General features: G+C 37.4%; 1 protein-coding gene across 3 annotated transcripts in view; it reads left to right on the top strand.

Annotated features, from left to right (window-relative positions):
* The window catches only part of ST8SIA5 (ST8 alpha-N-acetyl-neuraminide alpha-2,8-sialyltransferase 5), a 135550-nt gene that overhangs the window by 98908 nt on the left and 19108 nt on the right, over positions 1-17534 (top strand). For all 3 annotated transcript variants that reach the window (XM_074279299.1, XM_074279300.1, XM_074279301.1), the window contains one exon: positions 1955-2067. In XM_074279299.1, the coding sequence (XP_074135400.1) occupies positions 1955-2067 (113 nt within the window). The remainder of the gene's footprint in view (positions 1-1954; positions 2068-17534) is intronic.

The raw sequence follows: 17534 nt of genomic DNA, 5'->3' as shown, positions 1-17534 counted from the left end.
GGAATGATCACTCTTCCCCAAGATTCTCACCACTTCTACTGTAGCAATCAGTTCTTTCCTATCAGTGAGAATCAAATTCAGAATAGAATTTCCCTTTTTGGTTCCTCCAACTCTTGAAATTTGAAATGATCACCAAGACATGCCAAGAAGGTTTTAGCTTCTCTACTCTTGGCAGAAAGTGGAAAAACAGACACAGACACAAATAGAAACAGAAAGAGTTCTACTAGTTGTCTGGATAATTGAAGCCACTTATCATTGCTTTATCACATTTCTGTGCAAGATTTGTGATATCTTTTTCAAACTACTCATTTTATTTCTTTTTTTTTTCTATTCAGGTGGTATGTAGTATATTTCAATGACAAAATTACATACTTCCTTAGGATCACAAAATCATAGATTTAGAAATAATTAGAACAATAGGGGCTATAGTATAACTTCCTCATCTATCTTTTCATAAAATATAGGCCCAAGATCACACTTTTAGTAGACAGTCCCACTGGTCTTATTCTTCATAGTTGGATACCCTATTGAATAAACTGATTATATTTTCAACATGATATTTCTTCATTTTAAGGACAGCTATCATTCAGTTCAATTTCAAAAATATATATTAAATACCTACTAAGTACAGAGAACTATGGTAGTCCTCAAGAGAAAATAGTAAGAAGATAAGATGCAATTATATCTTCCCTAAGAGTTATCCTCTCCAGATTAGACCCCCAGTTATTTCAGTGAAGACTTCTATAATATGGCTTCCAGATCCTTTCCTATCCTGATTATATTATATCTCAGAAAAATTGCTCCAAAAATTGAATCTACTGTTCCAGCTGTGGTCTGACCAGGGTGTAGAGTAAAGTTGATTATCACCTCCTTTGTGGTAAATGCTCCAGCTTTATTAGTGTAGCTTTAAATTATTAGGAACTGGGGAAGGCCATTCTCAAATGCCTGTTCTTCTTTAGTGGATCTTAAGAAAGGACCATGAACAGTGATTCTTCAATAATGCTTCTCCCCAGCTTCATATGGGATGTACTCACTCTGCCCTTGTCTTTTTAGAAGAAGGGGCAAAAAGCATTGATCTTTTTTGTGCACTTAAATCCTCTGATTTTGGTGTATAATCAAGATCATGTTCTCTGTCTCTCTTTGAGGATCTGAAGGAGGGTAACAAGATCTAGAGCTGACAGTGATCTTAGAGGTTGTCTTGACCACCCCACACCTTTCATTTTACAGATGAAGAAACTGAGACCTAGAGAGGCATCGTGGCTTGTTCAGTCACACATATTTGAGCCCATGTCCTCTCATGCAATATCCTGCTCTTCCCAAAGCCCTGTGATACTTGTTAAGCAAAAAAGGGGTTCAGGGCACACCCCTCTGCTGCCAACAGCATGTTTCCCTCACAATCACCTCCCATGTTACTGTTGGTGGGGTCTCATGTCATTTGCTGACATCTATCTTACAAAATTGTAAATACCAAAGAAAATAATTTAAAATATGGAAACACTCATGAAGAAAAGCCAAGATAAGGATATCTTGAGAAGAAAAAAACCTGATTTTTGCTATTTTATTTCATTGTGTATTGGGGGCATAGATTTTTTTTTTAAAAGAATCTAGGCTGGCCTAGTTGAATAAAGGTTGTAGGATCGGAGGACATATTGCACCCGTCCTAAAGACGTGGGACTCCAAATTCAATTATCATTATTAGTCAGGAAACAAGCAGTATGGGTATTGGGGAGACTCCTGGGGGAACAGTGAGAAGACCTACTTAGGTTCAACTCTGTTACTGGCTGTCTGACCTTGAACAAGTGACAGCTTCAATTTCCTCATTTGCAGAATGGGATAATAATGTCTTTCCCACTTATCTTTCCAGGGCCTTTTGTGAGGATCAAAGAAAAGAATAGATATAGATGGGATAGATTGTTGTTGGCATTCTAATTGGTTGTTCACTGTCTTTCTGTAGGACATGCCGTACAACCGTTCTCAGTTTAAGAAGTGTGCAGTTGTGGGGAATGGAGGCATCCTGAAGAACAGCCGATGTGGGAGAGAGATTGATAGTGCAGACTTCGTGTTCCGGTAAAAACCATCCTTTTTCTCTTCTCTGGGGTTTCCCAGATAGTCTCAGGACCCTTGTGCTTTTTCATGGCTCTCTGAGATGTTCCATAGGGATGACCAAGGATTTTTTAAAAAAAATTAAATTGAATTGAATTTTTTTAGCTTAATAGTATTTTCCCCAAAGACATGTAAAGATAATTTTCAATATTCATCTTTGTAAGATTGTGAGTTCCAAAATTTTCCCTTCTCCCTCCTTTACCTCTCCTTCCCAAGCAGCAAGCATTCTGCTATAGGTTATACATGTATAATCTTTTAAAACATTTTTCCATATTAGTAATGTTGCAAAAGAAAGGAAAATTCATAAGAAAGGAAAAAAAAACAACAAAAAAAGCAAAGATGAAGCTTCAATCCTCATTTAGTTTCCATAGTTCTTTCTCTGGATGCGGATGACATTTTCCATCTCAAGTCTAATGGAATTGTCTTGGATCACTGCATTGCTGAAAAGAGCTAAATTTATCACAGTTGAGCATCACACAATGCTTCTGTTACTATCTATAGTGTGCTCTTGGTTCTGTTTACCTCATGTAGCATCAGTTCATGTACATCTTTCCAGGCTTTTCTGAAATTAACCTGCTCATCGTTTCTTATAGAACAATAGTATTTATTTATTCAGCCATTCCCCCATTGATGAGCATCTACTAAATTTCCAGTTCCTTGCCACTAAAAAAGGAGCTGCTACCAACATTTTCGCACATGTGTGATCATGTGTTTCATATTTAGCTTTGTAGCCTCAATATTTAGCATAGTGCCTGGAGCATAATGATGATAATGATGATGATAAATGAATAAATCTTAATTTAAAGAAACCACCTTAATATATGTCTGCTAAATTGAAATGAATTCAACTTCAACCACATGTCTCAACCTGGGATCTGGGAATTTGATTTAAAAAAACCTGATTTCTGTATTTTAATACAATTTTCTTTATAATTATATGTATTTTATTTTACTTGGTGGGGAAAATACTGTAGTAGGTGGTAGAGGAGATTAAAAAATTAAATAAGATAGGGTCCCAGCCTACAGAATTCTTATAGTCATTATGTAGCCTCCACTTGAAGACATTTAGTGATAGGCACCTCACTCCTTCTATTTCACTTTTGGGTAAGTTCCATTGTTATGAAGTTATTCTAGACACTGAGCTGAAATTTGCTTTTCTGCAACAGTTTCACTTGACATTTAAGGCCTTCCACAATCTCACTCCAGTTGACCCTTCTTTCTAGCCTTATTTCATATTCTTTCCCTTGATGTATTTATTCTATGGTTTAGGCAAACTGAACAATAGATGTTATTTAATCTATTTTGCTAAATGGTAGTAAATAGAGTACTGGGCCTGGAGTCAGGAATCAAAACTAGCATCATACTAGCTGTGTGATCCTGAGCAAGTCACTTAACTTCTGTCTTCCTCTATTTCCTCAACTGTAAAGTGAGTATCATAGCATCTCCCTCCATGGCTTATTGTAAGGATCAAATGACCTTATATTCGAAAAGCTCTTAGTGCTGGCACATGGATGTTGAGAAAATGCTTCTTTGATTATTTCCCTCCCTCCTCTTCATCTTCCATGTTTGGGGCCAGACTCCCTGCCATTTCCCTCTCATTCTGCTGGAATCTGTTACTTCCTTCAAGGCCCAACTCACATGCCCCTTCTTTCATGAAGCCTTCCTTGATCCCATTCTTGGCTGAAGGTGATCTTAACTCTCAGCTTTTCCTAGAGCATTTTGTCTAGATATCTACTTTGCTTCTATCACATTCTACCTTGCACTGTAATATTTTGGGTTCAGTTGACATCTTGGTATAATGGAATGAGTACCAGATTTGGATTTAAGAACTGTTATCTGGTATCTTTTCAGTCATATCCAACTCTTCATGACCCCATTTGGGATTTTCTTAGCAAAGATACTGGAGTGGTCCTTCTCTGACTCATGTTACAGATAAGGAAACTGAGGAAGATAAAGCTAAGTATCATACAACTAGTAAGTGTCTGAGGCCAGATTTGAATATATGAAGATAAATCTTCCTAATTTCTGGCTCTCTATCCACTGAATCACCTACCTGTTCTGGATTCAAGGGAGTTAGCTTCAAATCCTGGTTCTTACTCACTGACCAATCAATTAACATATCTCTCAGCCTCATTTTCTTCATTTTTAAAAATGCTTATAATAAATTTTATATTATCTCACAGAGTTGTGGGAAAGTGATCTGTAGATCCTAAAATGCTGTATAAATGTGGGATATTTAATTTATGTTTTATTTCTCTGTCTACATGTTATACTGTTCCCCTGTCCCTTGCCCTCACCCCATATCCCCTTGGCATTAGATTTTAAGCTCCTTGAGGGTCAGAGACTGAAATTTTGCTCCTAATTTTCCCTCTCAGTCCTGGGCAGATTCTACCTCCACTACTTCCCTCCCAAAGAATTCCATGAAATTCCTCTCATAAGAGTCATCTGTAGATGAAATGTTAAGAGAGATTGAGTTGGAGAAAGAGGGCCTTGCTTCAAGTCTTAGATCAGATACTTTTTGGCTGTGTTACCTTAGACAAACAATTTACCCTAAAATGAAAACTCTTTGAATTCAAATATTGTTTCATATTTAACTTTGTAGCTTCAATGCCTCACACAGTGCCTGGCACATAATGATGATGGTGATGATGATAGGATGAACAAATCTTAATTAATAAAACTTAATAAATGTCTGCTGAATTGAAATGAATTGAACCTCAACTTCCTCATCTGTAAAATGAACATACTAATATTTTCTTTTATACTATATAAGATACTTTATGGAGTTGTTGTAAACAGCCTATATGGCAAACCTATATGCTAAGAAAAATCTCCAAATGGGGTCACAAAGAGTTGGACATGAGTGAAAACACTGATCAACAATAACAAAGCTGTATGTAAAAGAAGCCCACTATTATTTATTACCTCCAGATAGCCTCCGTTAAATTGTACATATGAAACCTTGGAAGTCCCCTGCCCTCTCCCATCAATTCAGTTTATATATAGATTTGTGAGTTGTTACCTTGGTCCAGAGAGGAAGGAGGAGGAACATAGTGGAAGCAGATGGGTAGCAGAGAGTAGCCTTGGGGCATCAGATCCATCAGGACAGGTCCAAGGCAATGTAGTATGGAAATCTATTGGAGGGTCCCCAAAGACAATCTATACAATAATGGCTAAATGTCTACCCTGGGGACCACTTGGTAGGTATAAAAAGCGTTAAATGCCCAATGAGTCAAAAATTAAAAACCAAAACCAAAAATAAACCCCTTTGCTCAGTCATCTGAAGACTGCAGACAGAGGCAGATTTTCTTTCCTCAATTATCTACACATAACTGTGACTGTGCAACTCTGTTCCACATCTGGCAGATTAAAAAAAAAAAGATGAAAAAAATTCACATCCAAATCACACTTGAAAATCAGAAACATTTGAGTTAGCTGTTAATTCTGGGGGAAAATAATCCCTCCCTTTCTCCACCTTCCTAGAGCATATTGTTACCAGGACTGATTACAGGGAGAGATTTTTGATGAAACATGTAACAGTTTCAAGTGGTGAAGGTTCCCGAGGGGTGTGTGTGTGTGTGTGTGTGTGTGTGTGTGTGTTGGGGAGGGGAGGCGTCTCTTGGCTTTTCTCCAGATGTCACAAGAATGGTAACTTGCTAGCAGGTCTCCTTTTGCTCTTTGCCTGAGAATGAGTTTGTATGTGAATATTCTTGGCTCTTGGCTACAGGAACAGGGAGCCTCCTGTTTCTAAAGGAACAGAAGCTGCAAGCTGTCCTTGCTTTGTTCTTGGAAACAGGGAGTTAGTTGTGATCTGCTCACCAGCTGCTGGTGCTAGACCTCTCTTACCAATGATGGCAGAAAGATGCTTTCTGCCCTTGGGTACTTGATCCTTGTAGCCCAAGAGACATCTTCAGAGGCTCAAGTGGTTAAAAATGATTCCTTTAAGTCTGGGTGTGCTGGCATATTCCCAGAACCTTTGCTACTGGGGAGGCTGAGACTTGGTGGATCACCTCACTTTGGGAGTAGGGCTAAAGCTGGTTGGGGTGTCTGCACTAACCCTGGCATAGTAAACCTCTGGAAATGGGGGAGGAGGGTACTAGAGTACCATAGGTACCAGTACCTATGGAGATATGAACTGGCCCAGGTCAGAAATGCCAATCAGCAGTGGGATTGGTTCTGTGAATGGGCATTATACTTCCAGCCTGGGAGATATAGGGAAACCCAGTTTCAAAAAAATTAAATGGGAAAAAAGAGAATGATTTCTCTAAAATAATAGCAAACACAGAATCTGTAAATATATACTGAATTAAGAACAAGCAAAATCTCTTTCCCGGGAGATTTTCTTTTGTTTGTTTTTTTGCAATAATATTTTATTTTTCCAATTACATGTAAAGATAGGTTTCAGCATTCATTTTTATAAGATTTTAAGTTCCAAATTTTCCCCCCTTACCTCCTCTATTCCCAAGATAGCAAGTAATCTGATATAGGTTATAAACATACAATCATGAAATATATTTAAATAAATTGTGAAGAAAAATCAGACCAAAAAGGAAAAAAAAATCACAAGAAAGAAAAAGTGAACAAAAAAAGGTGAAAACAGTATGCTTCCATCTATTTTCAGTCCCCATAGTTCTCTCTGGATGAGGATGGCATTTTCCATTCCAAGTCTATTGGGATTGTCTTTGAATCACTATTACTGAGATTACTCTATTACTAAATCTATCACAATTGGTCACCACACAGTGTTATTGTTACTGTGTATAAGTTCTCCTGGTCCTCCTCACTTCACTCAGCATGAGTTCATGTAAGTCTTTCTAGTCTTTTGGGGAATTTTTCTTAAGAAGAGAAATCCACCTTCCTGAAGTGTTGTTTTTAATTAAAAATTTTACTAAGCATCTATTTTGTGGAGGCTGGGTACTAGGCCGTAGGGATAGAAAAGATTGATAAAACATAGGGCCTGCTTTCAAGGATTTTATAATGTGAACCTATGATGTAATTGGGAGAAGATACAGACAAGATAAATGCAAAATAAAAACCTCCCAAGAAGTGTTCAAAAAAATCTATGAGGGAAAGGTTGCTTTCTGGAAACAAAAGAATGGATGAGTTCATGGAATTGTTAGCGTAGAACTGAAAAGGGCCTCAGAGGCCATTTAGGCCAACCATATTTTTTATTGATTAGGGTGGTTAAATGACTTGCCCGAGATCACACAGATAGTAAGCCTTGAACCCAGTCTTTTGACTGCACTTATCATAATCAGACTAAACCTGATCTTCAGAAGATCTGGATTCAAGTCCCAGGTTTGCAAGTGTTTCATTGTGGCTACTCCTCCCTAGGACTCAGTTTCTTTAGCTGTTAACTAGAGATCATGTGATCCCTGCTACCTATTTGAGGACCCAATGAAGAAAGATGATTGATCATAGTAGTGAGATATAAGAATAATCTGTTATATCTGGACAATAGTTTATAGTTAATGTATACTCAAAGTTTGTAAACTGACATTAATTTTTTTGCAGTTTTTAATTTATTTTTAAAAATTTATTTTATTTTATTTTATTTTAACACATATTGCTTTATGAATCATGTTGGGGGAGAAAAATCAGAGCAAAAGGGAAAAACCATAGGAGAGAGATAAAAAAACAGAAAAAAAAGAAATGAATATAGCATATGTTGAATATAGCATGTGTTGATTTACATTCAATCTCCATAATTCTTTTTCTGGATACAGATGGCATTTTCTGTCCAAAGTCTATTGGAATTGCCTTGGATCACTGAGGCACTGAGAATCAAGTCTTTCATAGTTGATCATTGCACATTCTTGCCGTTACTGTGTACAATTTATTCTTGGTTCTGCTTGTTTCACTCAGCATCAGTTCATATAAATCTTTCCAGACCTTTTAAAAATCAGCTTGTTTGTCATTTTTTTAATAGAACAATATTCCATTATCTTCATATACCACAACTTATTCAGCCATTCCTCAATTGATGGATATCTACTCATTTTCCAATTTTTTGTTACTACAAAAAGAGCTGTTACATTTTTGCACATGTGGGTTCTTTTTCTACTTTATGATATTATTGGGATACAGAATCAGTAATGGCACTGCTGGATCAAAAAGTATGCAGTTTTATAGCCCTTTGGTTACAGTTACAGGTTGCTCTCCAGAATAGTTGGATTCGGTCACAGTTCCATCAACAATGTATCAGTGTCCCAGTTTTCCCACATGCCCTCCAATATTCATCATTATCTTTTCCTGTCATAGCCAATCTGAGAGGTTTAAGGTGGTACCTTAGAGGTGAATTAATTTGCATTTCTCTAATCAATTGACTGATTAATTTATAGTTTTTTTTTTTTTAACAATAATTTCTATAGTATGGCCAAATGATTGCTGAACTTTAATTCAGGACATCTGAGCTCATTGGCTGATTCTCACACTTGCTAACTTATTTTCTCAACTCAACACACATTTATTAAGCACTTACAAGATGGAGAGGCAGCATGTTATCATTGTGACTGGAGACCCTGCCTCACAATCAGGAAGACCTGAGTTCCACTGTTACATCTGACACTTACTGTGACCCTGGATCAGTTATTTAATCTCAATTCCCCAAGTGACTCTGTATGATTCCAATGGCAAGTGGGAGTTTTCCTCACCAGCAGGTCCTTATACCAATGAAATAACAGTCCCCAACAAAGAAAACATATTCCAGATTTTATATTACATTATGGACATAAAAAAACTTGGAAATGATATAGTCCCTGCCCTTAGGGAGCTTGTCTCCTAAAAGTATATAACACAAAATAACTTAAGAGCAAGAAAATATTAATTACTGGGAGAATCAGGAAAGACTTAAATGGCCCTGAGTTGAGCCTAGAAGGAGGATAAGGACTGAGGAGAGGGTTGGTTGAGGAGTAAGTTCATTCCTCACATGGGGATAGCAGAATTGAAAGCACAGAATGTCAAATTCAGAAAATAGCAAATAGGTCAGTTTGGCAGAAACATAGAATGCATGAAGGGGAGTCATATGGAATTAGTCCAGAAAGATAGGTCAGAGCCAGATTGTGGAGGGCTTTAAATGCCAGGCTGAAGAGTTGGCAGTTTGTCCTAGAGCTATCAGGGAGCAAAGGAAGAGTTTTAAGCAGGGAATGTCATGGTCTGATTTGTGCCTCAGGAAGATTATTTTAGCAGCTGTGTGGAAGACAGCTTGGAGGTGGGGAGAAACTGGAAATAAGAAATACAGTTAGGGGGTTATTGTGATAGTCCAGGCAAGAAATAAAAGGGGCCTGAATTAGGTTGTAATGTGAAAGGAGACTGATTAAGTATGAAGGAGAAGAAGGGCCAAGGATAATTCCATGGTTACAAATCTGAGTGACTGGGAGGATAGCAGATTTGTTGTTCAGTTGTTCCATTTGTTCAGTATCCAACTCTTGATAATTTCATTTGCAGTTTTCTTGGAAGAGTGGTTCACTATTTTCCTCTCCAGCTCATTTTACAGATGAGAAAACTGAGGCAATAGGATTGGCTTATTCAAGGTCACACAGCTAGTGTCTGAGGCCAGATTTGAATTCAGTTCTTCCTGATTTCAGACCCAGTGCTCTCTCCACTGTTATCACCTAGCTCCCCTAGGACAGTGGTATCATATCCTTGAAGTAATAGAGATATTGGGAGGAATTTAAAGGGTAAATAATGAGCTTCATTTTGGATACGGTCAGTATACAACAGGTCCAGAGTCAGTGAAGATGCAGAAGTAAGCCTACATTTATTGTGGAGAACTTGTTTTCTTGGACCCTGAGATCATAAGATAGGGAAGCACTATTAGAAAGTTGAAATGGATCCACTATTTACTCCTCAGAGCTCACAGCCTCATACAATTCTGGATTACCTCATTACTTGTAGTCACATTGCAAGTAACCTAATTCTTCCCAGTGGTTCTTCCTTGATTAAAGTTTATTGAATTTATCTGGAACAAGAGGTCAGTTGAGGTGTTTGTCCCCTTTCATTCCTCCCCTAGGAATGGAGCTTGTGGTAGAACTCCTTTGGGAAGGAGTAAGATGCTGTCCTTTATCTTCTTGAGCTCTGATTTTTCTTATATGTTCATTTCTCCCATTGATTCAGAATAAAATTCACATGGCAAGCATAGGGAGGGTGGAAGATCACAGTTTAAAGAAGGAGGCAGAAAATGTTTGTGGCAGCCCTTTTTGTAGTGGCTAGAAACTGGAAAATGAATGGATGCCCATCAATTGGAGAATGGCTGAATAAATTATGGTATATGAATGTTATGGAATATTATTGTTCTGTAAGAAATGATCAACAGGAGGAATACAGAGAGGCTTGGAGAGACTTACATCAACTGATGCTGAGTGAAATGAGCAGAACTAGGGGATCATTATACACTTCAACAACAATACTGTATGAGGATGTATTCTGATGGCAGTGGATATCTTCTACATAGAGAAGAGCTAATCCAATTCCAATTGATCAATGATGGACAGAATCAGCTACACCCAAAAAAGGAACACTGGGAAATGAGTGTAAACTGTTATTTTTACCTTCTGAATCCAATTCTTCCTTTGCAACAACAACAACAACAAAAAAATGTGGTTCTGCACATATATATTGTACCTAGGATATACTATAACATATTTAATATGTATGGGAATCCCTGCCATCTAGGAGAGGGGGTGGAGGGATGGAGGGGAAAATTCAGAACAGAAGGGAGTACAAGGGATAATGTAAAAAATTACCTATGCATATGCACTGTCAAAAATATTATAATTATAAAATTAATTTAAAAATTGTAAAAAAAAAAGAGGGAGGCAGGTCAGTTGTTGAGGCTACTAAGGCAGGGATGACCACAGCAGTTATAGAATGTAAGCTTGTCAAGGACAGGAAACGTTTGGTTTTTCTTTTTTTATCTCCAGAGGTTGGTCTTTCTTCTCTTTCTTAGCACTGGTGATGCTAAAAAAAAGGCAAAAATGATAGTTTCTTATCTCAAGGATCCTGTGATCTAATGAGTAAAGCAATATGTGAAACAACTATATTTAAATAGGCTCTACAGGATAAACTGAACACAATCCATAAAGGGAAAACACTAGCATTAAGGGGGATTTGGGAATATCTTCTTGTAGAAGATGATAGTTTAAGCTGGGAATTGAAGGAGGAGTTGAAAGAGGGGTCGGGGTATCCCAGTAATGGGAAAAAACCAGGGAAAATGCCCAGAGTTGGGAGATGAAGTGTTTTGTATAAGGAATAGCAAGGAGGCCAGTGTCACTGCATCACAGAGCATATAGAAGCACCTAAGAACACTGGAAAGGTGGAGATTGGGGTGGGATGTGGAAAGGCTTTGAATGGCATACAATAGGTTTTTGTGTTTGTCCTTATGAGAAAAATGATTTATTGGATCTCTGTTTTATTCCCATCAGTATTAATTAGTTAAGTGAGATTCCATAGAAGTAAAGATTAATAGCAATTATCTTTTTTAAAATTAATTTTATAATTATACATTTTTTGACAGTATATATGCATGAGTAATTTTTTTTATAACATTATCCCTTGTATTCATTTTTCCAGATTTTCCCCTCCCTCCCTCTACTCCCTCCCCTAGATGACAGGCAATCTCATACATTTTACATGTGTTACAGTATACCCTAGATACAATACATGTGTGTAAATCCAATTTTCTTGTTGCACGTTAAGTATTGGATTCCGAAGGTATAAGTAACCTGGGTAGATAGACAGTAGTGCTAACAATTTACATTCACTTCCCAGTGTTCCTTTTCTGGGTGTAGTTGTTTCTGTCCATCATTGATCAGCTGGAAGTGAGTTGGATCTTCTTTATGTTGAAGATATCCACTTCCATCAGAATACATCTTCATACAGTATTGTTGTTGAAGTGTACAGTGATCTTCTGGTTCTGCTCATTTCACTCAGAATCAGATGATGTAAGTCTCTCCAAGCCTCTCTGTATTCCTCCTGCTGGTCATTTCTTACAGAGCAATAATATTCCATAACCTTCATATACCATAATTTACCCAACCATTCTCCAATTGATGGACATCCATTCAACTTCCAGTTTCTAGCTACAACAAAAAGAGCTGCCACAAACATTTTGGCACATACAGGTCCCTTTCCCCTCTTTAGTAGTTCTTTGGGATATAAGCCCAGTAGTAGCACTGCTGGATCAAAAGGTATGCACAGTTTGATAACTTTTTGAGCATAGTTCCAGATTGCTCTCCAAAATGGCTGGATTCTTTCACAACTCCACCAACAATGTATTAATGTCCCAGTTTTCCCACATCCCCTCCAGCAATCATCATTATTTGTTCCTTTCATCTTAGCCAATCTGACAGGTGTGTAGTGGTATCTCAGAGTTGTCTAAATTTGCATTTCTCTGATCAGTAGTGATTTGGAACACTCTTTCATATGAGTGGATATAGTTTCGATTTCATTATCTGAGAATTGTCTGTTCATATCCTTTGACCATTAATCAATTGGAGAATGGTTTAATTTCTTATAAATTAAGATCAATTCTTTATATATTTTGGAAATGAGACTTTTATCAGAACCTTTCACTGTAAAAATATTTTCCCAGTTTGTTACTTCCCTTCTAATCTTGTTTGCATTAGTATTGTTTGTACAGAAACTTTTTAGTTTGATGTAATCAAAATCTTCTATTTTGTGATCAATAATGATCTCTAGTTCTCCTCTGGTCATACATTCCTTCCTCCTCCACAGGTCTGAGAGGTAGACTATTTTCTGTTCCTCTAATCTATTTATTATCTCATTCTTTATGCCTAAATCATGGACCCATTTTGATCTTATCTTGGTATATGGTGTTAAGTTTGGGTCCATAGATTGATAGCAATTATCAATGGTATACTTATCTACTAATATACATTTAGTCAGTTTTATCAAGCAATATTAATATAAGAATAACATAGTAATACATATTTACAGATATATGGGTATAAGATAAGATAGATTCTATAGTAGGCCTCAGAGTTTAAAACTTATAAATTCACTGTTTATTATTTACTACTTATAAAATTCACTTGCATAACCACAAGAATGCTGATGACCAAACCTGAAGTGGGTGGGGATATCTTGATGTGATATGGAAAGTTCCCCAATTATGTTTTGTATTTCCGGACCACCCTCTTGCTCATTATGAGGAGGGGTCCATCTTATGACTATTTAATCATAATGTTCTTGCCCTTGCTTTGCCCATCAAGTGACTACTTGGGTTAATGCATTATTTCTGGCCCTCCACGAAGTCTTTATGCAAAGTTTACCAACCAATGAAACTTTTTTACTTTGCCTCTTCTGATGTCTGGGTAGCAAGCCTCATGAAAATAAGGTCTGGGGAAAGGAAACATCTCAGATCATGAGAAGGATCTGAGATCCCATTCATCAAAAGGATTTAATCCCTTTAATACTTGATTAATGGCTCAGAGCCCTACCTCAGTGGTTTTTCTTGTAAATTGGATAATGTTGTACCTTACACCTGGAAGTGATAAGGAACCACTGAAGTTTATTGAGTCAGAGAGTGACAAAGTTAGATCTCTGCTTTAGGAAGATCACTTTGACAGTGGAATATTGTAGGAAGAGACTTATATGAGGGAGACCAACCATCAAGTCATGACTATAGTCCAGGTGGGAGGTGAGGGGGGCTTGCACCAGAATGCACCAAGGTGGCAGTGTCAGGAGAGAGAAGAAGGAAAAAAAAAGGAAATTATAAAAGTAAGGACAACAGGATTTGACAACAGAGTGACTATAGGAGGTACAAAGGTATGTTTTTCAGTTTTGAGGGACTGGGAGATTGGAGGTATCCTTGACTAATGGGGACATTTTGAAGAAGATAAAGTCATGAGTTCAGTTTTGGACATGCTAAACTTAAGATGTATTTGGGACATCCAACCTGATAAATCCAATAGGAGCTGGAGATGAGAAACTGGAGATTAGTAGAGAGGTTAGGGCTGGATAAGTAGATATGAAAATCATTAGCATAGAGATGATAACTGGGAACTTATGAGAGCTAATGAGATTATCATATAAGTAATAATAAAATAAAGGGTTTAGGACAGAACTTTATGGGATATACACCACTGGCAATTGTGATTTGGATGAAGCTCCAATAAAGGAGAGAATGGTTAATTAGATATGGAAAAAAATCGGGATACACTAATGTAAAACCTGAAGAGAAGAGAAAATCAAGGAGAAGGTGGTGTTTATGCTGTTGAAGACTGCTGAGAGGTTAAGAAACATAATGTTGAGAAAAGGTTATAAGACTTGGCAATTGAAAAATCACTGATAACTTAGAAGAAAATAGTTTTGGATGAAAAATGAAATTAAACGGACATTAAGGTGGTACAGTGGATAGAACACCAGACCTGAAGTCAGGAGGACCTGAGTTCAAATCTGGTCTTAGACACTTAACACTTCATAGCTGTTATGATCCTGGGCAAGTCACTTAATCCCAATTGTCTCAGCAAAAAAAAAAAAATACAAAAAGCGAAAAAAAAACTCAAGAAATTAGAAGACAGATTGTAGAGTCTTTAAGAAGAGACCAAGAGAAAAAGAAGTGGAAGCATTCACTGCAGATGTTCTGCTCAAGGCATTTAGCAAAAAAAGGGAGAAATTTGGGACAATAACTAGTTGAAATATATGGATCAAATGAGGGATTTTTTTTTTGTTGGAGGATGGAGGAGACATAGGAATGTTTGTAATCAGTAGGAAAGCAAACAGTAAATAGGAAGAGATTGAAGATAAATGGGAGGAGGGATGATGAAGAGGCAAACTCCTTGAAGAACAGAATTCAGTGGGATAAATGTAGAGGGATTGCTCTGGGCAAGAAGGGGCCACCTCTTCATGTGAGACATGGGTGAAAGGGAAGATATTAACAGAAGGTATCTGAGTAATGTGAGATGAGGAGGAGGAGAAAAGAAGGAGCTCTTGGCAAATAGTCTCTTTTTTTCAGTGAAATATGAGGCAGGGTTCTCAGCCAAGACTCTCACATCCTGAGACTTTTATATTTTACAGTTCTCACCCCCAGCAACAGTTTTCTGCTTGTTTTTTTTTATTGGGAAAGTCATAATAGCAGTTTTACCAGTGGAAAATTCAAGTTACTGGTAGTAAAGAAGGGAGAGGGTGAAGGCATGCTAACGAACAGAAGCAGAGGACTCTTAAGTTCTGCATCATGATTCTGTGAGGGGTGTGCAAATAAGACTAACACCTTGGATGGGGGGCTTGCTGAGCCATTTTAAGGGCTGTTCTTCTACCTTTGATGCCTTTCTGGCACTCAATTCTCACTTGTGGCTCCAAAAAGCTGTATGTAGTCACTACACCTCAGTAAACTCTCTTGGAAGATGAGTTAAACCAGATTAAAGCTAATCAACAAGCCTAAAACCCATATGTAAGTTAGGGAATGTCTACTCAAGCATGTGCAAACTTCTTCTAGTGGAATGGGTGAATGAGAACAATTTTTTCCAATGTCCATGAAGACAGCTGAAGTGGGCACTGTGATATGCTTAGAGCTTGGTCAGACCTTGAAGACATCAAGGGCATTCACTGTATCCCAGCCATCTCTAGTCATCCTGACTTTTCTCTTGCCATTGACTTCAGTGATTTTGGAAGAGAGAATAAGACTGATGATTTTTTGGTACAACTCTGCCTCACTTAAATCCAATTCATGCATAAGTCAATTGCTCATTATGTGATGTCATTGATCCTCTTCAAAAATAAAGAACAAATAACACACTAACAGTGGTTTTATAGACCCAATTGCTTGGAAGTTTTTTTTTTTTTTCCTCTCAACAATTCCTCACAGCAAAGAACCAGAGATCTGTAGAGGAAGAACAGAAGTCTCAAGATAAAGCTTTGATAGATAGAAGATAAATATCAAAGGAGAAGGATCAATCAAATAGGAGAACTGAGAAACAGCAGTGTCCTAGAAATCAAAGTGGCTCAGCTAGGTGGCACAGTGGACAAAAGCATTGGACCTGGAGTCAAGGACGCTCATCTTCCTGAGTTCAAATCTTGCCTCAGAAACTTTTTACCTTGGGTGACCCTGATCAAGTCACTTAACCCTGTTTGCCTCAATTCTTCATTTGTAAAATGAGTTGGAGAAGGAGATGGCAAATCACTCTGAAGCCTTTGTCAAGAAAAACCAAATGGGCTCACAAAGAGTTGGATATAACTGAAGCAACAAAAAAAGTCAAAGGAAGAAAGAATGTGGATGTATTTGTCTGTATGAAATGTCCCATAAATGTCAAGTAGGACAAAAACTGAAAAAGAGACATTGGTGTGAATAAATATCTGTGATAGCCTCAGAGAGAACAGCTTTAGTCCAATAATAAAGTCAGAAGCCAGAATGCAAAAGTTTGAGAAACTCTTGAATGGGATGTGGTAGGAAAAAAGAGGGTGACTAGTTAAAATAATTTTCTCTAGTTTTACTGTGACAGGAAAAAGATGATTCAGGATGATAACTTGTATCTATGAGCCTCAGTTTGTTTTGCTATCTGCATATTGGAGTAAAATTGCTTTTTCTACCCATTCCAATGTGTGTTTGTTGTAAGTGCCCTGTGAGCCTTTAAGTACCATACAAGTATAATTTATAATCCTTATCCCCATTTTAGACATGAGGAAACTGAAACACAAAGAGTTAAATGACAAACTTGCACTTAGATCAGGTCTTCTGCATCCTTGTTCATGATCTCTGCTCCATCTTGTTATCTCTCTGTGGCACCATAAGCTATGTAGTAGAAATCTAATAGAATAATATTTGTTAATAATGTGTCTTTAAATGCCCCATGGCATCAAATCAGGGACTTTATGATTCTCCCTCTTGTCCTCCACTTAAGCCTTCTGCAATGAGAATCCTCATTAAAGGTTCTCCTGTGCTTGTTGCTTGTGAAGCAGAAGTTCTGGCTTCAGATAGGGACCAGAGACAGACTTTGTGTTATTCAAGACTATTCAAGACTCAGTCAATTTAAGGAGAAGCTCACCACTAAAATGTAAACTAGTGTGACCCACCAAAGAGATAAAAAATTCAGAGGGAGATGTATAATGCCAGGCTCAAAATACATAAATAATAATGATTCATGTTTCTATAGGATCTTGAGTTTTACAAGGCATTTTATATGCATTATTTCATTTGGGTTTCTTAATATGAATTATTTCATTTGGTGAAGAAAATGAGAATCAGAGATATTAAGTGTTTTGCTTATGGCCACACAACTTTTAAGTGTAATAACCTTAGTATTCCTACTTACAAGTCCAGCATCCTACTTAATATGTTTTACTGCCTCTCAGGAAAAAGTGGTTGTCAGTCAATAAACACCAGTCTCTTATGTACCAGACATTGTGCTAAGCCCAGGCAAGACAAATGCAAAGAAGAAAGATAGTATCTATCCTCAAGGGATGAGAGTAGAAAG

The sequence above is a fragment of the Sminthopsis crassicaudata genome, chromosome 1, assembly GCF_048593235.1.
Source record: "Sminthopsis crassicaudata isolate SCR6 chromosome 1, ASM4859323v1, whole genome shotgun sequence".
Classification (NCBI taxonomy): domain Eukaryota; kingdom Metazoa; phylum Chordata; class Mammalia; order Dasyuromorphia; family Dasyuridae; genus Sminthopsis; species Sminthopsis crassicaudata.
The sequence above is the reverse complement of the archived record's forward strand: the minus strand, read 5'-3'. Positions and strand labels throughout refer to the sequence as shown.